Source organism: Megascapheus bottae, chromosome 6 (genome assembly GCF_031878675.1).
Source record: "Megascapheus bottae isolate mThoBot1 chromosome 6, mThoBot2.hap1, whole genome shotgun sequence".
Classification (NCBI taxonomy): domain Eukaryota; kingdom Metazoa; phylum Chordata; class Mammalia; order Rodentia; family Geomyidae; genus Megascapheus; species Megascapheus bottae.
In genome coordinates, this window is record NC_143514.1 from 13,034,388 (window position 1) to 13,055,036 (window position 20,649).

Here is a 20,649-nt window from a genome sequence, read left to right on the forward strand (position 1 = left end):
TGTTCTTCCTTCATTTTGGCATTTGTTCCCACTAGAAATCCTTTCCTGCTTCTCCAGATGTTTTTATTTGCTATGCCTTTTCTCTAACTGCTAAAAATCCTGTCCACTCTAGAAGGCTTATTATTGACCCTGACCCACAAATGTACTTCTAAAAAATTAACTATGTGTACTTCATTTCTCTTCCATATGCACTTAGGTCCCAAACACTGTCTGAGATCCTGGGAACACTACCAACTACCACTAAGACACAGCTCACCCCTTGTAGTAATTTTCATTGTTGTGCGAGAAGGAAACTACCTCATAATTCCTGTGAATATAGTGTTATCATAGACATCATTGCTTTTGTGTTTTTATTTTGAAACAGGATCTTGCTTTGTAGCCCAGGCTGATCTCAAACTCGTGCTTATTCTGTCTCAGCCTCCCTATTTTGTATAGATTATTCTGTACTTCTATAAAGAATGGTTGCCTTCATTGTCTATGGATACATAACAAATTACACAGAAACCTATACTTATACATAAGAACAGGTTCGTAGTTCCTTTATTTTCATCCTGAAACACCTGATGTCTGTGTGTCTTTTATTCATTCACCAACAATTACCTTGGGTCTACTTAGTGACCAGTATTTTACTAGGCCCCTGGGTATATGATTGAGAAGTACAAACATCATTTCTGTCCCTATTGGTTATTAATACTTCTCATTTCTGTCAGAAATACCACTAATTCTCAAGGAACAGTTGGACTTCTACTGTTCAATAAGATAGATGTTCCACAGGTGTTATCAAGAGAATTGTATTTGGACAATTTGAGATTCTATAGGATTCAAAAGTAAGCACTGGCTTACACTACTCAGGTAATGAAGGTACTTCTGCCTTCAACCCAGTCCTTCCTAGGGGCAGTTGGGCCTTTGTTACCTCTGTGGCTAATCTCAGTCACTGAAGACCTTTGTCAGTACATAGATGCCTAGGTCTTCCTTCAGAGGTTCTTATTCAATCTGTCAGATTGCAAACCAAATGAGACTGCAGGCTGAACTCGATACTTACTAGGTTAGTAAGGCATTGCATTAGAGACAGCTGGCCATTTATCCTATTGGATTTGGTACAGTCAATCACCCATACAGCCTAAAGCAGTAGGCTTAAAGACCAATCCCATCAACGCTGTTTTGGGGGTCCTGTCTAGAAATGCTAAACCTTATTACATCTATAGATATAGCCAAGATTCCCTCTGTGTGTGTGTGTGTGTGTGTGTGTGTGTGTGTGTGTGTGTGTGTCTATCTGTCTGTCTGTATGTGTTGGTTTTAAATCAGGGCCTGTGCATTGTCCCTGAGGTTTTTATGCTCAAAGCTAGTGCTCTACTACATGAGCCACAGCTCTACTTTCAGCTCTTTGATGGTTAATTGGTGATAGAATCTTTTTTTAAAATATTTTTTATTGTAATTATTAGAAGGGTTACATTATATTCACCAGATAGAAGGTGCATTAATTCACATACATTGATACCCTTTCTCATGTCTTGGTCCCCATTTCTTTCCCCCCCACTCCCACCCCTCATTTTGTTTTCCCCCCTTCCCTATCCAATTTCAAATAATCAAATACAAATATATCCAATATAGGTAATAGAAATCTTATACTCTTTCTTACCTGTGTTGGTTTTGAACTATGATCCTCAGATCCCTTGAGTCGTTACGATTAAGCCATGAGCCATTGATGTCCAGTATATATTTTAAATAATGAACTGTGTGTGCTAATAAATGACAGATGAGAATTATTAAACTAATGGACTGATACATTAATTTTTTGTTTTTTTCCTTTATACAGTTATTAAGACAGATGCATGTATATATTTGGTTAATGTTAAGGACCAATGGGTTCAGTAGGCTGTGCTTATCTTAGAAGGTTGAACTCATTCTGTGTTTAGACTTAGATAATTCACTATTCTATAAGTTCAATCTTTTGTATGTTGATCTGTTTTTCTCTAGTTCTTATTTTAGTTGATAATAATGTAGAGCATTGACTGGTGGTTCTTTTTCTTTATAAAAAATTTGATAAATCTTACTGTGTTCTACTACTGTTTTGCCCAGTGAGACTGTCAACATGTAGCCCTGATCATTTGTTATCTTTTCCTTAGCGTTATTCCTCTTTTAAGAGAATCAGTCGGAATATTAATGCAGAGAACTCCTCCCCTGTTGGAAAATTCTCTGCCTCAGTGCTATCACAGGGTAAGTTTCATAGTTCCCAAACCACAGGTTTTATGTTGTTTTCAGCTTCCATAAATGTAGGTCACATGTGTGTATAATTTAGTCTTTCTTCTAAGATTAAATGTTGACCACAAATGCCACTTATACAAACCAGAGTAAAATCAATAGAAGATACTGCATTTGACTAATGAAAATGTGGTGAAATGTTTGTTTCCTTCTCTAGAAATTAAGCAGTTCTTTTAAAATAGAGAATATGGACACCAGAATAAATACTTATTTATTCATCATAATTTGTTTTAGTTCTGTGTAGCAGACAGACTTCATTAGATAGATACAATGCTGAGCAAGACAGATACTGACCAGTTCAGTTCTCATGAGCTCAGTCTAAAATAGACTACATGAGTTGATAAAAAATGTCAGTGATCGTAATTACAAATGAAAGAAAGCAAGTTGGTGGGATAGGCATGGATGGCTCTGTGAACTCATTGAGCAAGTCAAATTTAAGACACTGAAATCAGAAAGAACCAGTTGTGAACGGACCCTGGAGAAGAATGTGTCAGGAAAGAAAATCTCTCACATGGAAGGGCTGTGGCTGGAGCAAAGTTAATGCGTTTGAAGGACAGAAAGAGACCTGATACAGAAAGCCAGGAGAAGTTTGAAGGGCTGGAGAGGGGGCAGCAGTGCATCCTGTAGAGGCCTCAGACACTTGATGAGAAACATCAGGAGCTTCTGGGCAGGGGGAGTGTCATGGATTTTTGTGTTTATAAGGTGATTTTTATCTATGTATTGAACAAATTACAGAAAGCAGAGAAAACTAGGAGACCATTGTCATCTTAAGTGAGAGAAAAAAAGTGTTGATTGAGACTGTAGGAGTAATAGTGAAGATGGAGATAGACATTCAGGCTGTTCGCTAAGTGGTGGATTCCTTGTGAGTGGGAGAAAGGTGTTGCCTCACAGCTTGGTAAACACTAATGCTGCTTATTGCGATTGAGGCTAGCTAGCTTGGTGCCTGCTTGGGAATGGACAGTTCTTCCACATTAGGGGTTATAGTTGGGATGTGTTATATTGAACTGCCTGCTCTTCTGGGGAAATGGTAATGAAGTTGCAAATCTAATATTTGGGGGACAGATTAGGGCCAGGAAATGGAGTCATCAGCTTATGGATAGTATCTAAAGAACTGCTGAAACCATTCTGGGAGATGATGTAGTTGTGTAACTGTAGCCCCTCTGTACATGATAACAATAAAATTTTTTTTAAAAGATTTCTGAGAGCCTTAGGCTTAACTTGGCTGCTTTCTCATGGCTAGTGCTATGCCACTTGAGTTAAGTGTCCATCCCTGACATCTTGCTTAAGTATTGTTAATGGAGGCCAAGAAATAAGTTCATAGTCTAGATACGGATGGAGTTTCATGAGAAGTATTTGCTTGCCTTTAAAATAGAATATTTTCGTCAACATCATCCCATAGAACTTTTCCCAGTAATGGGAATATTCTGTAATCTGCACTGTGCAGTGTGGACACTCATGGCTGGTATAACTGCTAAATTAAAAAAATATATTTAATAGCCACACATCTAGTGGCTTTGTATTATAGAGCACAGTCTTAGAGCATGATGAGACTAGTGGTGGGGGGAGGGAGTAAGGGGAGGAATTGATGCCTGGGGACCTTGTTGAAGGGTGGAGCTCCCGACAATGTGAGGACACACCGAAACTCCTTGGAAGCTTCAGGTGCAAATAGCAACAGACAGTGGAAAAAGGAAAACAGACATGGACAAGGGTTTTCAGTGTGGCTTCTATTGTCTCATTATTGAAAAGATAGTGAAATCATGCAGGATGATTACAATGGTACAGGAAAATGAAGAAAACGCAAGACAATCTTTTTAAGGTCTTTTGTTAATATTGAAGGTAAGAACAATCACTAGAATTGTGGAAGGGAGATGGACATGAGAACCACTTTCTGCTGAAATTATTCCTTAGTATGTCTGCTAGCATAACTGCAAGAACCATGGTAGAGCACCTGCCTACAAAGCCCTGTGTTCCAATCCCAGTACTGCCAAAACATGACAAGTAAACGAACAAGTGAATATGGGAGCCAGAGCTGTGATTCAAGCAGTAGGGTGCCTGCTTAGCGAGCCTGAAGCTTTTAAGTTCTAACTCCAGTTCTAACTCATCAAAATAAATAAATATGAAGAAAGTAGCATTCTCTATTGGTGTTTGTCAGTGTTGTTATTGTTATGGGTCCTGAGATTTGAACTCAGGGCTTCACTCTCACAGGAGGCTTGAGCTTCCTACAAGTGGCACACCGCCACCTGTTTTGGGGTTAGTTATTTTTCAGGTAAGGTCTAGAGGTTTTGTCCAGGCCAAAGCTGGACGGCAATCCTCCAGCATATGCTTCCCACATATCCCGGGTGACCAACTTGGACTAAATATGCTCAGTTTATTTTCTCAGATGAGCTGTTGGTAATGTTTTGCCTTGAGCTGACCTTGACACAAATCCTCTCTATCTCTGCCTCCTAAGTGGTTTCAGTTACAGATGTGAGTCATTGCACCTTTTTTTCCCCTTTTAACTACAAGATAAGAGCCTGTGTTTTGATATTAATGTCTGTCCTTGAATTTCAGGTGCAGCAGCTGCAAGGAGTTTACAATTTACAAGAGCAGCACTTCTGGACTTTGTGTTCTGATGTCTATGTTGGGACCTTGAAGTTACTTGTAGCACCTGATGCTGATGCCAGGTGGATTTTAAGTCAAACACATAATATTTTCACTCAGGTATGACTTTGCTTTGTTACTAGACATTTTACATGGTCTTTAAATTTATTCTATCCATCAGTTATTCATTATATATAAGCTACAACTTGATTACCTCCAAGTAAAAATGGATTCTCCTTCTACTATGTACACCTCTTGTAAGACATGTTAGGTGTAATTTCATGCCAAGAATTCTCTCCTGACATTAGGAATAAGCATAATACTTGTTTGGGGACGTTAGCTAAAAGCCAATCTGTAGGGTCTTTTCTTGCCATACATAATGGTGCCTAGGTAGTCTCTCACACTATATGTTCTGTGTGCTTTAATAGCTTAATTGTAATAGGCTATTGAGAATTTCTTTTCAAAAATGCTTGACATTGGAAATATTTCATCTTTCAGTTTCCCTGATTTGGGGACATTTTCATAAACTTTAACCAATTGAGCATCCCTAGTCCGAAAATATGAAAGTGCACCAAAATATGAAACTTGTTAAGTGTCACATTGACTCCCTTGTGAACACGGGTTTATGCAGTAGAATTCATGCACACATGTGGGTATTGCATTCCTTGGGCCTAACAATGGCACTGTGCTTAGAGAAGATTAGGAGCTATGTGCTAAGGGTATCAGTAGTGTCAGGCTGTTTAATCTTCAAATGCTTCAGGAAAAATAACAATTACCGATTGATATGTATATAGAGAGATACACCAAATGTGGCAGAATGTTTACAAAACTGGAGAGGGGTATTTATTGCATTATTCTCTTGATTTAACTTTCCTTTCTAAAATAAACCATGGAAAAGCTTGCCATTGGCATTGGGTTAAAGCACCAGCTCTCTGCCATGGTCTGGTTAACTTTCCAAGTCTTTCCTGCTTTGCATTGCCAGGCGTTTCCTCCCCAAACCCACTAGACAGCTGGCTTGTCCATGAGGACAGACCCTGCTCTATTTTAACCTTAACCCTGGGCAGTATTATGTCATACTGCGATAAATATACCTGTTTCTCTTTTTTCCTCTCTTTCCTACCTATATTATGTCTTCTGTTCTCCTTCTCTTATCACTTATGTTCTGGGCAGTAGAACAGAATACACAGTTCAGCAAAATTCAGGACATTACCATAAATTAAGCAGTCTCCATTCTGTAATAAAGAGATGTGCGGGTAGGTCCCTTTGGGAATGAATTAATGACATTATCATGTGTAATTAGGATTTACCCTAATCCATTCTTCCATGCAGTGAGGATTTTCTCCAGTATGCAATATGCTAGAATATTCATTTCTAGAGCTTTAATAACTAGATCTTTTTTTTTGTAACAGGCACTGTAAGTGTGCATTGTGACTTTCATAATGGAGCATATAAGCCCTTCATGGGATTTTCTGTCATATTTCCTCATGTTTCAGGAGCAGGAGGAGGAGACAAGCCATGTCCGATCAGGCTTCTCACCTTCCTCCTAGAGTAGCTGCCCCTGTCCATACAATGTGTCTGGGACACACTGGTCCTCCGAAGACCTTGGCACCGAGGCAGTTCTCCCTCTGAAAAGGAATGACGTTTCTAGGTTGAGAAGTGTGCCAGTCTGCTGTCTGGGCTGAGGATCATTGAAATTGAATGAAGTAGGCAGAGGGAGGTTCTGGTAATTTTAGAAATCTTGGCTTTTACAGGGGTTGAACTTGAAAGTTTATTCAGCTGTTGCTTTGGTTTTGGAAAGTACATTTGGGCTTGGGATATGTTCAGCCTTCTTATCAACCAAGGTCATGACAGCTTCCTTTTCTTCTCGGCAGACACCAGAGACTCCTCTTTGAAGCTTGCGATGTATAGTTCAGCACATTTTTCCTGCCAGGAAAGAGGGAGTTGAGGGATCAGCCCATTAACCATTTTCATTTATACATTTAATATTTAATAATTCTAAAAAGTTGTCTTATGATTATGGTTGTAAGGTTTTTTTTTCCTTTTTCTCTTTTGGTACTGATTCTGCACAGGTCCTGGGTGCTGTCTCTGGCGCTATGCTAGCTCTTTACCACTTGAGCCACAGCTTCACTGCTGGTTTTTGTTTGTTTTATTTTTATTTTTATAATTTTTTATAAAATTATGTAGTTAATTAAAGTCTCACAGAGTTTCCTTCCTGGGTCGGTATTAAACTTTGATCCTCAGATCTCAACCTCCTGTGTAGCCAAGATTACAGGCAATGAGCCAACAACACCTGGCTTACTTTTGTAGTTTTTACATATGCAAAATTTAAATTGTTTTCCATTTCTGTTTATACCTATTTAATACATATCTGTAGCGTATGAATATATATCAGGACTTGAATAACCATTTCATTTCATGAATTTAAAAATCTTTTAAATTATACTTTACTGTTATTACATCTTATTTGTAAATTTTACCATTAAAAAAAAGGACCCAAATTGATACTTTCTTTCATTTAGTATTGGGGATTGAGCTCAGAGACTGGCACATCATAGATGAATTCTCTACCTTTTGTGCCATGCTCCTGCATTTGTATTTTGATTTGAGATCTCACTAATTTTTCTACCCTTGAACTCTCCACTTTTATGCCTCAGCTTTCAGAGTAGCTGGAATTACAGACATAAGCCCCCCTGTTCAGTAGAGGCATCTTCTTTATATCTATTCTTAAATCAGAATTTAATAGTTTTAGGCTAAAAAAATTCTTATTAAAATTTCTATGAGGTCTGGGAGTTTGGTCTAATGGTAGAGTGCTTGCCTAGCATGCACAAAGATCCGGGTTCAATTCCTTGGTACCACATACACAGAAAAGCCGGAAGTGGTGCTGTGGTTCAAGTGGTAGAGCTCGAGCCTTGAGAAAACCAAGGATAGTGCTTAGACCCTGAGTTCAAGCCCCAGGACTAACAAAAAACAAACAAAAAATTTCTATGTTGAAAAGAATCAACATCAAAAGTTTGAGAATTATGTTCTGTTTTGTTTATAAATAAACTATAGCCTTGTCACTATTTTAGAGCTAATATTAAGCTATTATCCTTGCAAATGTCATTTCTTGGAGTTATTAGTTAATCTTTAACAGCTAAAGAAATAGGTTTGTTGCATTTGAATACAGACTAATACTGTAAATTGCTGGAGTCACTTCAGAATCACACTCTGACATTATTAAGTAATAATCCATAGAGAACATCTTCTTTTATTCATTTGCACTATTTTGTGTTAATAGGTTTTCATTTGCAATTTGATGAAATGAAAAGTTTAGATTTTGTAGAAAGGGAAAAGGACATAGGATACTGGATTAGAAAGCAACTAAACATTTCATATTTTAAACAGACCAGTATCACCTAATTTTTTAAACAACAGACTTCCTGATTATACTATACTTTTACATTTTAAATTCACTTTTAGTTTGTTAGAAATACTGCTAAAGAAAAATCTATCTAGGCATTCACATGCAATGAAACCCAAAGAAGATACTCTTAGAAGGAGAACACAAAGGTACAATGCCTATGTGCATTAATCATATAAAAATAACTCCAAGAAATGGGGGAAAAAAGGAAAACTAGATTATATTTGAGGTTCTTTATCCTCCTTGGTTCCATAGATTCACCAAACTGCCAAGCCTATTGCATATTTTTCTCCTGCTGGGAACCACCTTAGTTTCTTCCAGCTCTTCTGCCTTCTCTATTGTGCCTATTAACTCATAAGCCCCAGCCTCCTGCTTCAGCTTTTTGTGCTGTTTTCTGACCTCAAAATAGAAGTTAACACTGATAGCCAGGAAGGAACGCAAAATCCTCCTCCAAAAGCCAAATGGGAGTTGCCTGGGTTCCAGACTCTCCACCCTCCACAGTCTCTTGCGGTTGCAATCCCTCCCTGTCTCCGACCAGTGACTTCATCTGGCCTTGCTGCTCCAGCATGAAGGACAAGAGGGGAGCAGGAGAAGGGGTCTACCCGTGTGTAGGTAGATTGCTATGTTTCTACCCTTTCCAGTTTTTCCTTTTTTAAATTTATTTTTTTGTAACGATGATCTACAGATGGGTTACAGTGAAATAGGTCAAGTAATGGGTACATTTATTTTTAAACAGTGTCACCAGTTCCCTCGTTTTCTCCCCCTTTTTTCCCCTCTCCCAGTCCACTATCCCCGTAAGTTAGTTCATTTTCAATATAGTGTCTAGTATCATTGCTAAATTGGTTCACCATTTGTCCCACTATTACTGTGCTCCCCCTTAACAAAACAGATTAACTTACATCCAGGTACACAGAAAGCAAAAACAGCAACAGAAGGAAAACAAAAAAAAAAGAAATCATAAAAAACCCTTGGAGTACATTTTGATCAACATCATTTTATATGATCATATGCACATAGCTCTTGAGCATTTGTGATCCTCTCCTAAGAATATCCTCCTTTGGTCTCCCTGTGAATGTTTAGAGTCCTGTTTAGTTTGTCATATCCAAGTGTGATTTTTTTTGTGTGTGTGTTTTACCATCCATTGTGTTTACTTGTAGACTTTTAAAAATTTTGATTAGTAGAAGGGTTACATTATATTCACCAGATAGAAGGTGATAACTTCACAAACATTGATAGCCTTTCTTGTGACATGGTCCCCATTTCCCTCTCACCCTCCGCCCACTTATCTTGATTTCCCCCCTTTCCTATCCAATTTCAAATAACCAATTAAGCACATATAAAATATATCAGATAATAAGGTGAAATATTGTAACAATATGAGATAACCAAGGGATGGCAAAAGGGGGAGAGATAAAATAGTACATTGAGGACAACAGTCACTTATTATATGGCTTTTGTTTCCTTCTCCTGGAGGTCCTTACATTTAGTGTCATACTATTTGGCCTAATGTCTCTAGATTTTGTTCTGTTGTAAATCTCTGCTAGGAGAGCCCAAGGTTTCTACTGATTATGACAAATGAGGGAAACTATTGGGCCTATGTTCCTTTGAGTCTGGCTTACTTCACTTAATATGATTTTTTCTAAGTCTTTCCATTTCCTTACAAATGGGGCGATGTTGTTCTTTCTGATGGAAGCATAGAATTCCATTGTGTATAAATACCACATCATGTTGATCCACTCATCAACTGAGGGACATCTGGGTTGGTTCCATATCTTTGCTATGGTAAATAGTGCTGCAATGAACATCATTGTACTAGTGGATTTAGTATGCCCTTGTTTCTGGACAATTGGGTAAATACCTAGTAGTGGAATTGTTGGGTCATAGGGGAGCTCTATGTTTAGTCTTTTGAGGAACTGCCATACTGCTTTCCATACTGGTTGAACAAGTTTGCACTCCCACCAACAGTGTAGTAGTGATCCCTCCTGGCCACATCCCCTCCAGCATCTGTTGTTACTAGTTTTCTTGATCCTGGCCATTCGAACTGGAGTGAGGTGGAATCTTAGAGTTGTTTTGATTTGCATTTCTTTTATGACCAGAGATGTCGAGTATTTCTTCATGTGTCTATAGGCCATGTTAATTTCTTCTTTAGAGAAAACTCTCTTTAAGTTTTTGGCCCATCTTTTAATGGATGGTTGTTACTTTGGAGATTAGTTTTGGAGTGATTCAATTTTTTGAGCTGTTGATATATTTTAGATATGAGGCCTTTGTCCGTTGTATGGTTAGTGAAGATCTTCTGCCATTCTGTAGGCTTCCTAATTAATTTACTAGCTATATCCTTTGTCATACAGAAGCTCTGCAGTTTAATGCAGTCCTACTTATCCAGCCTTTCTCTGATTTGTTGTGTTTCATGATCCTTATTGAGAAAGTTTTGACCTGTGCCAAGGAGGCCTAGTGTATCTCCTATTCCTTCTTGTAAAGTTTTCAGTGTCACCTTTTACCTCAAGGTCTTTGGTCCATTTTGAGTTAATTCTAGTGCAGGGTGACAAAGAAGGATCCAGCTTTAGTTTTCTGCATGTGCTTAACCAGTTCTGCCAGCACCACTTGTTGAAAAGGCTATCTTTCTTCCGTTCTATTTTTTTGGCTCCCTTATCAAAGATTAGGTGGCCATAGGTCTGTGGTTTAATATCTGGGTCCTCAGTTCTATTCCATTGGTTTTCAGGCCTGTTCTTGTGCCAGTACCAAGTTGTTTTGATTATTATAGCTCTGTAATAGAGTCTAAAGTTTGGTATTGAAATTCCTCCTGCGCTGTTCTTTCTGCTAAGAAGTGTTTTTGCTATATGGGGTCTTTTATTATTCCATATGAAATTTTGGATTGCCTCTTCTATTTCTTTAAAGAATGACATTGGGATATTGATGGGTATTGCATTGAATTTGTATACTTGTAGATTTTTGTAGGCACATTCTTCTTACTACAAATGAGGGAAACTGCAATTTATGTCTCTTTGGATTTGACTTCTCAATATAATTTTTTCCAGGTCTTTTCATTTCCTTAAAAATGGGGCAATATCATTCTTTCTGATGGAAATAGAAAATTCTGTTGTGTGTATATACCACAAATTTTCTTGATCTATTCCATTCATCCACATCTGGGTTGATTCTATATGTTGGCTATGGTAAACAATGCTGCAGTGAGCATGGTTGTGCTGGTAGCTTTAGTGTGGCCAGGTTTGTGATCAGTTGGATCAGTGCCCAGGAATGGGATTGCTGGATCATAGGGAAGCTCTATGTTTGACTAAACATTCTGCTTTCCATGGCTGAATAAGATCTTTACTAGCTATGCATCAGACAAGGACCTCATATTTAAAATATACTCAGAGCTCAGAAAATTAATCCCCCTTCCCAAAATAAATCCTCAAAGAATCAACAACCCAATTAATAAAAGTGTTAAAGACTTATAGAGAGACCTCTTAAAAGAAGTAAGAATGGCCAATAGACACATGAAGATGCTCAACATCCCTGGCCATACAGAAATGCCAATCAACACAATATTGAGTTTCCACCTCAGAATGGCCATTATCAAGAAAGCTATCCATCACAGGTGCTGTCAGGGATATGGCCAAAAGAGAAATCTTTTACACTGTTGGTAGGAACATAAACTTTTTCAGCTACTTTGGAAAAAATTTTCCTTTCATTTGCTCTGCAAACTTTAGACATCTTTCTTATTATCTCTTCCCCCCCCACCTCTCTTTTTGTCGGTCATGGGGCTTGGTCTCTGGGTCTGGGCGCTGTCCCTGAGCTCTTCAGCTCAAGACTACTGCCCTACCTCTTGAGCCATAGAGCCACTTCGTTTTCTGGTGGTAAATTGGAGATAAGAATCTTATGGTCTTGAGTGCCTGGACTGGCCTTGAGCCTCAATTCTCAGATCTGAGCCTCTTGAATAGCTAGGATTACAGGTGTGAGCCACCCCACTGGGCTCTTATCTTCCTTCAGATGGACTAGAAATCTACCAGAACACTCCCTCTTGACAAGGTTGTGATATTGAGGTAACCAGCATATCTGTAATCCATCATATCCATAGGTTCCTTGTTTTTAATTAATACAGTTGGTATGCCCGCATCAGTTGGTTAATAATAGTGGAAATAACAATAAGAGCAGTAACTGCATCAATAGCTGGCATTTACCAAGCGCCTGCTAAGTATGAGCGCTGATGGGTATGGACCATTTTCATCGGTCCTCATAAGACAATTCACAGAAGGAAATCCAGATTGTTACTTCTGTTTTTATTTTTGCAGTGCTAGGAATTGAATCCAAGGTTTTGTACATAGTAGGCAAGTACTCAGTCCTCAGCATAATTCCATCCATTGGTCTTTTGAGAAAGGATCTTGCTCTGTGTTCCATGCTGGTCTACATCCTCATGTCTCTGCCTCTTAAGTGCTGAGATTATAGGAGGTACCACCATACCTAGTCCCATTTTTGTTCTTAGGAGGTAGTCTCATTCATTTACCACTTGGATGTTTTACAGGATAGAGTAAGATGGTTTTTCAAGACTTTGTCTTAAAGGGATAGAAGTGAATATATGTGGAAAGTTTCCATAGCTTTTGACTGGTAGAGAATACAGTAATTTTCTGCAGTTATATTCCTGTTTTAGTTTTCTAAGTTTTAAGTTCTTTTTTTAATTCTCCTTTCTGTAACAATAAATATTTGTTAGGGATATTCTAAGCTTGTAGAACCAGGTTGACATTTCTGTTTTTAGAAGTTTCCAAGTGTTCAAAGTAACTAATCCCCCCTTTTTCTGCCAGTTTCCTGGAACTGGGGCTTGAACTTAGGGCCTCGGTTCTGTCCCTGATCCTCTTTGTGTCACAGCACTACTTCTGGCTTTTTCTGTATGTGTGGAACTGAGAAATTGAACGCAGGGCTTCATCCATGCTAGGCAAGCACTCTGCCACTAGGCCACACTCTTGCATACTTCCCCCCCATCCTTTTTTAAAAATCATTGACTGCTGGAAAATGCTATCTTTGTGGTATCTCCAAAGCACAGCAAACCTAGCTTGCATTTAGGGAATTGGTGATGTCTTTGGAAATTCTCCTTTTCGCTCTACTTTGAAGGAAAATGAGTGGCTGGAGAATTTGAAGCTGTACCTGTTGGGACAAATGGATAAAGTAAAAAAAAATTATGTTTTCATTTTTGCTGTTAGATCAAGCTTTGGCGGAAAGCTGCAGTCCTTCTGGGACCTGATATCAGCTTGAGTAATTAACTCATGATTATGCAAAGATCATTTATCTAGCCTCTTTGTTTTTCTGCTTTCTTTTTTATTGCCTTGGGCAACTCATTTCTTATTACCAGCTTCACTGGGTTAAGGCTTGAAGTAAGGAAACCCAGAGACAATGAGGGCTCAGTTTAGTTTTAGTTTTCTATTTCGCTTTCAGTAATAACTTTAAACCAAAAGTTAGGATATTTATTTGCTTTATAAATACAAGAATTTTTCCCTAAGTGCAGTTATTTCTGGGGTCACCTAGATTGAGAAAATTAAATCATAACGATAATTTATAAAGCTTATATAAAATCATAATTAAGAATAATTTCTAAAGCTTATATAAAATCCCTTCTCACATTCATAAGCTCACATTCATAGTCCTTGGTTTGTAGCAAGGATTTATTAAATATTTACCAAGTATTGGGTGTAATATATATGTATATACAAATATTGGGTATTCTGTATTCTGTAAGATAAATCATGTTGCTATTGATCAGCTGGTTTTTCTTTCTTGTTTTGTTTGTACTAGTCCTGAGACTTGAACTCAGGGCCTGGGCATTGTCTCTGAGCTTTATCACTCAAGGCTAGTGCTTCACTATTTGAGCCACAGCTTCGCTTTGACTTTTTCTGAGGTTAACTGGAGATAACACTTTGACTTTTTGGAGATTAACTGGAGATAATAGTCTTCCAGACTCTTGTCTGGACTGGCTTTGAACCTCAGATCTCGGCCCCAGAGTAACTAGAATTATAGGCATGAGCCTCTTTTGCCCACTTCATCAGCACAGTTTTAAAATGAAACAACTGGGATTTGGTTTTCATTTGTATCTATGGATTTCAGGGGTATTAATTTCATTCTTTTTCTCCTGTAAGAGTAAACCAAGAAAGAGTACTGTTAATTATAGTCTGTACTATAAGTTTGAGTCAAAGTTGTTGTGACATACCAGGGCCGGGAGTTTGACCTAGTGCTAGAGTGCTTGTCTAGGCATGCATGGAGACCCAGATTCAATTCCTCGGTACCACATACATAGAAAAAAAGCTGGAAGTGGTGCTGAGGCTCAAGTGGTAGAACAGTAGCCTTGAGAAAGTCCAAGGACAGGGCTCAGGCCCTGAACTCAAGCCCAGGACTGGCAAAAAAAAGAAAAGAAAAGAAAAAGAAAAAGAAAGTTGTGACATACCTTAGGGAGGTTTTTGTTTGTTTGTTTGTTTTTAACATTTTCCGTCCTGACTGGTAATATTAGGTAAGATTTTCCCCACTGTACTCCTTGGGCAGACCTGACTCTTCAGCGCTCTCCAGCAGCACCTCCTGCATGTATGGCAGAGCAAGGCAGTGGTCCTAGCCCTGCTTTACATGTTTCCCTATAAGGTGTGGATAAGAAGAGCTTTTTCTGACTTGCATTTATTCATTAGAAGAAAGCAACTCATAGAATTGTAGTTCCTTCAACAAATGTTCATGGGGCAGGTATAGTGCATCAGATATTATGTAAGGTTCTGGAAATCAGGAATGAACAAAAAAGGCACCATTATTTCCCTGCAGAGAACCATGGTAACCAGTGAGCCTCATGAATGAGAGGTTCAGTAATTTATCTCATGACTTCTGGGGTAAGAGAAGAGAGAAGTGGGGTGCAGAGACATTTCCCTTCTCTGCTCCAAGCAATGCTTTTTACACATCTGTTTCCTTGCGTATTTGTTCATCATCTATCCTCCTCCACCGAGCTCCCAGCAGAGCATGACCTCTAGGAGGCAAGGTTATGTGGTTGATTTGTCTTGTGTACTTTCCTACTCGAGTAACTCCATTGCATGGAGTGCACTATAACTGTGTTGGGTTGGGGAAGTAGAGGCATATTATGCCAAGTGGTCATAGGAGACCTCTCTTGACATCTGAGTGGGGATATGATGAGAGAGAGAGCATGTCTTGAGGAACTGGATGGAGTTCCAAGCGGAATGGCCAGTGTGGTGGTGGCAGAATGAGCTAGTGAGTGACAATGAACTCCGATAGGAATGGCCCAGAGTGTGCACAGGTTGGAGGTCTTTAGAAAAACTGGGCTAGCTGCAAAGTGAACTGCTGGATGGGGCACTGAGTGACCTTACTCAGATGAAGAAGACCTGGAAAGTTTAGGTAGAATGGTGGAAGGTAAAATTTGATTGGAATGATTTTGACAGAAAAGGAATTTTAGACAGCACATAGGGGTCACCTATTGAGGGGTTTTACTATCCAGGGAAGTGTAGATGGGTATATACCCAGAAAGGAGGTAGAATTACTGAGGGCTTTTTTAAGGGAGATGCACTATGATGTCCTCTATAGTGGAAGGATGTGGGACTTTGTTTTTCTAATAGTACTTTGACATGGCATATGATTAGTTGATTTGTCCTTACCCCCTCCCCACCCACACACACAAAAATGTTTTTCCTCTACTACTACTGTTTTTCTATGTGGTCTGTTATGGGCCAACTTCCTAATTTTCTTTTTCTTTCTAACTTTCAGGCTGGAGTGAGACAGCTTTATGTACAGATTGACTTTGCAGCCATGTAGCGGATGAAGAGAAATTATTTTTTGGACCCAGTTTTTCTGGTACTGTACAATTGTACCCAGATCTTTAAACTAGCGAAATTGTCACCGCAACTCCCCAGCACCAAGCAGACCCCGTGGTCAGCCAAGCATGTGCTGCAGGGAGCTCACAGCAGAGGGGGTCCTCACTGAGCAGGAGTCACCTGGACTGGGTCTTGCTTTGTGCTTATCCCACTAAGCCATTCTGATTGCTGAGGTTTCTGGTTTTGTTCTAGGGTGATGCTTTGTCATATATATATAGATATATATGCATTTTTTCTTCTTCTTTATTTGGCCATGGTGGTGAAGGTTCATGTTAGATGCCTTCACTGTGTCCCCTCACCCCACCCAGTCAGTGAAAAATTTTGACTGTGTGCCCACAGCCATCTGAAATGTCTTCACAGAAGCTGCTGGAAACCACCGCTCTTATCCTCACAAAACCAGTGTTACAAAAAAAAAAAAAAATAGGAAATCTGTTTTACACGTGATGTCACAGATGTTGACGATCTTCAGTACAATCATATGTTTGTGAAACTGTTTGTACCTTGCAAACTTATGAACCAAACCATATTGGGTTTTCAAAGTGCCTTTGTATTAACAGATGTATTTGCCAACTTAGAAGTGTACCATCGAGCTCATGTATATTCTGTAATCTGTACAAAATAAGACTCTTGCAAGCGAAGTATACAGATTGTCTGTTGTGTACTTCCAGCCTAAGATAGATATGTGATATTTCTTTTCATTGTTTTATCTCATCAAAAAGGTGTTGTTTTGATTTTTTTAAAATCTATAATCATATTAAATTACTTTGTGGACTGGACTGTGTTTTCAAACCTTTGCAGATAGTTCTGTTACAGAGAAAATTATTTTGTCCTGCAACATCCACTAAATTCCAAATTTCTATAAAGGCTTGGTAATAAAATTTCCAACAGCTCTTCTTACCATTTTTATGGATTATTACTGACTGGGAAAGGCAGTGTGGACTGAAGCAGTGATGCAAGCTGCAGTATTATTCTGTGTTCTTCAAATACCAAGTGACTAGGGTACTTTCCAGTGTAAGCTGTACATAAACAAATGCCATTGCTCTCAGGAGCCCCCAGCAGCATTTGACTGCATTGGAACTGGTAGAAGTATGAAGCAAAGGGTCATCCAGAACTTTCCTACCACAGGGATCTTGGGGTTTCGGGGCGGTGGGGAGAGGAGGAACCAATTGCTTTTCTAGGTTCTTGTGTTTTTTTCAAACAAAATTTTAATTTGAGATGACAAGTGTTTACACACTGAACTATTCTGTTTTATGAAGTGATATTGGACATTTTGCTGTTATACTTCATTTTTATGACAACATACATTCCTTTTAACTAAAAATGTTGATGTTGTTGAGGAAAAACCTCTTCTAGGGTGAAATGGAAAATGATTGTTTTGATTGCTAAGAATGTAAATCAATAATAAGCACTTTTTTTTTAGCATGGTGGTAGAAATTGTTGATTTTCTTCTGAATTTTAGAGCCTCTTCCTCTCTACTTCTAGCCTAGTTTATGAACTGTACTCTATTAGGATAATTTCTACTTTCTTCATGTTTTTCTAAACTGCAAATGGAGTTGATTTCCCAACATTTTTGCTCCCTGCCAGGCAGTTCCAAAGCTAAGAATTCCTGTCATCAGTAGTTTATTTGAAAAATGATTAAGGTTTTAGAAGGAATGTATAAAGCCAATGTCCAGATACTAGTCTTTGTATTTTCATTATGAAGTAAGAACTTGGAGATCTTCTGTGGGTTTCGGTCTATTATAGGAAATGGCAGGTCTGGACGTAGGCAGCAATTTTGGATGTGTGCCTATACAAGCTAATTACGTGTAATGGTTCTGACATTTCACATATGGAGATAGTTGTACTGGCTTACAAAATTTGCCCTTGGGTTTTGAAAATCCAACTGTGCTTTTCACTGAATCCCCTTTATTGTATCATTTTATTGTTGTAGAGCACAAATCCACGGGTAACTTTTCCTTTTGGTAAGACAGAGTATGCAGAGAGCTTGGTGGTACATACAGGCGATCGATCACCAGCTAGAACACTGGGCAGGGTGGCATTAGCATTTATGGTTTAATTATAGTCTGTACACCCATGTGCATAACAGAAAAACAGAACCAAACTAGTATGAATGCAACTGTTTTTCCACAGGAAATGCTTCCTTATCAGTGTTTTGGCAGAGATATATTACTAAAGTAAGTAGTATGTTTACTTAGAAATACCACTTGATTATGGCTATAAAGTAACATTAAAATGTCCTTGAGATTGGGTTGACTAGTACAAAACTGAACCAAAAACTATCTGTAAATTTGCCACTAATTAAAAGACCAAAGTTTTCTCTGGAGAACAAATTTGTATTGATCAGAAATATACCTACATTGGTCGTATTTTTAAAATTCCTTTTTCATTGCTCAAGAAGAGTTTAGTGTGAGCAGGGTTTGCTCATTTCACTAGTAACTTCCCACACTCCCTGTGGAGAGCAGTGACCACTGTTTCTGTAGGATATTCCTCTGGTAGTGCAGGCAGGGGTGGGGAAGGGGGTAGCAGATGTCATTTGGCAGTGTCTGGGACATCTTGCAGTCCTTCAAGGCTTATATGTGTATACTGTAACCAAGATACTGTGACTTTCATGTACTTCTGAAAAAGCAGCAGTGATCAAAATTCTGTGTTTCCACTTCCTATGTAGGGAGCAGTTTTCACCAAAAAGAACACTGATCCATAAGGGATTTAAGAATATTACATTTACAAAATTTGACATTTAAGCAAGGACCATGCAAGTAGCCAAGCTCTACCTCCCATTTTACACAAGATGAGAAAATGGAAACTCAGCAAAGCTGTACTTATTCAAGGTCACAGGGACAGTTAGTGGCAATGCCAGCACTAAAATTCAGACCTGTTTCCAATGGAGGGTTTGTTAGATCCCACTGTGCTGTCTTTCCAGTGTCGTATTTGCCTTTCTGTAAATGTGATTGACTATTGTAAATAAAGGTCATGTGATCTCCATCTTGGTACATTTAGGCACTTTATTAATGGAATTTTGTCTCATTTTTTATGTCTAACAATGAAAATTTTATTTTCAGAGTGCCTTTTGTGGAAGATATTATAAATATTTTAACTTTTTTACTCCTAAGGAAATTAGGTCCTGATTTGATAACATCTGTACAATTGATAGTTTTTTGTTTTGTTTTGACTGATGCTAGCCAGGGTTTGAACTCAGGTCCTCCCATTTATTTGCTTGTTCAACTGGTACTCTACCACTGGAACCATGCTTCCAGCTCCAATTTTTGATGGTCATTTTGGATATGGAGTCTCACAAATTTACCTGCCTCGGTGGCCTTATTATCTTCAGGATTTTAGCCTCCTGAGTAGCCAGGATTCCAGTTGTGTGCCTCCTGATGCTGGGTTTACAGTGGATCTTTTTTACTATTGGAGCCCAAAGTTCCTGCCACTTTCAAGATTCCTTAGATTCCTTATGTTCTATAATCTGATACTTTTTAGAGAATAAGTTTAGTCTTGCTACTTAGCAGTTTCAGCCACTGGAGAGTTATTTTTTCCTTTTAATTCTCAGAGCTGTGCAAAAATAGCCATTGGATTTTGTATAGAACCAATCTAAAACTCAGTTGGGTGGAGTTTTGAATTCCAAATGTTAAACTACTACTTCTAATCCTTCATCAAATATGACAAAATTAAGCTTTGTTCTTGTTGCTGCTACAAAATTTACCTTTGTTGAAGCAAATTATTTTCCAAGATGCAAAAGAACCTTGGAAAATTGAAGAGCATTTATGAAGTCTTATTAGTGGAAGATTGTTTCAAGGCATCCCTCAGAAGCCTGAGAAAATGCTCAGAGAAATACAATTCCGTTTAAAGGCCAGATGGCTGGGAGCCTTTGGATGAGGTGAGCTCTGCCTTCTATTAAGCTTTTCCTAACTACAGGTCCTATAGAGAGCCATACAAAAAGAACTTTGCATGATTTTATAATAGATTACATTTTCAAATATATTTTTCAGTTCCCATATACCTGAGTAAGGAATCCTTATCTTATTAGATGAGGAGACAGCACAGTCCTTTGCCTAGAGCAGAGCCGGGGTACAGCACTGAATCCAAACCCAGTACTTTGCTAATGATTATTCTGTTTTATGGATGCCGTTCAATAAGATCCAAGAAGGTGTAGCACATCTAGACACTCCTAGAATATAAGTAGGGCTGGAGGTATAATTCAAGTGGTCAAGTGCCAGTTTAGCAAACTCAAGTGCCGGAGTCCAAACCCTAGTACCACAGGGGGAAAAATGGTGACAGTCACTGACACAGTTGTCTTGGAGGAGCAGTTATTTTAACTGATTTCTTCTTTTGCATGCTTTATTTATGCGATCTAAATTTACTAGCCGAAAAGAATGAGAACTGGAGCACTTTTAAGACTATTTTTTTGTTACAGAGTTAAACCGTGTAAGTGCCCTCTATCAGCACGAGGAACTAACTCATCTGTCAAGAAGTATACCTAGTTTTCTGCGGTAGGAGGAAGATAAGTAGGATTTAATTTAAAACATTACATTCCATACATACTTTTTTTGAAAGGAAGAAATCGAT

At 38.5% G+C, this 20,649-nt stretch overlaps 1 protein-coding gene across 1 annotated transcript in view; it reads left to right on the forward strand.

Moving 5' to 3' along the window:
• Nucleotides 1-18,789, forward strand: part of Slc30a7 (solute carrier family 30 member 7) — a 63,180-nt gene extending 44,391 nt beyond the window's left edge. Inside the window, exons 9-11 of the mRNA XM_090334279.1 lie at nt 2,127-2,217; nt 4,813-4,962; nt 15,980-18,789. Coding sequence (XP_090190405.1) covers nt 2,127-2,217; nt 4,813-4,962; nt 15,980-16,027 — 289 coding nt within the window. The 3' untranslated portion in view covers nt 16,028-18,789. The remainder of the gene's footprint in view (nt 1-2,126; nt 2,218-4,812; nt 4,963-15,979) is intronic.
• The last annotated feature ends 1,860 nt before the right edge of the window (nt 18,790-20,649 follow it).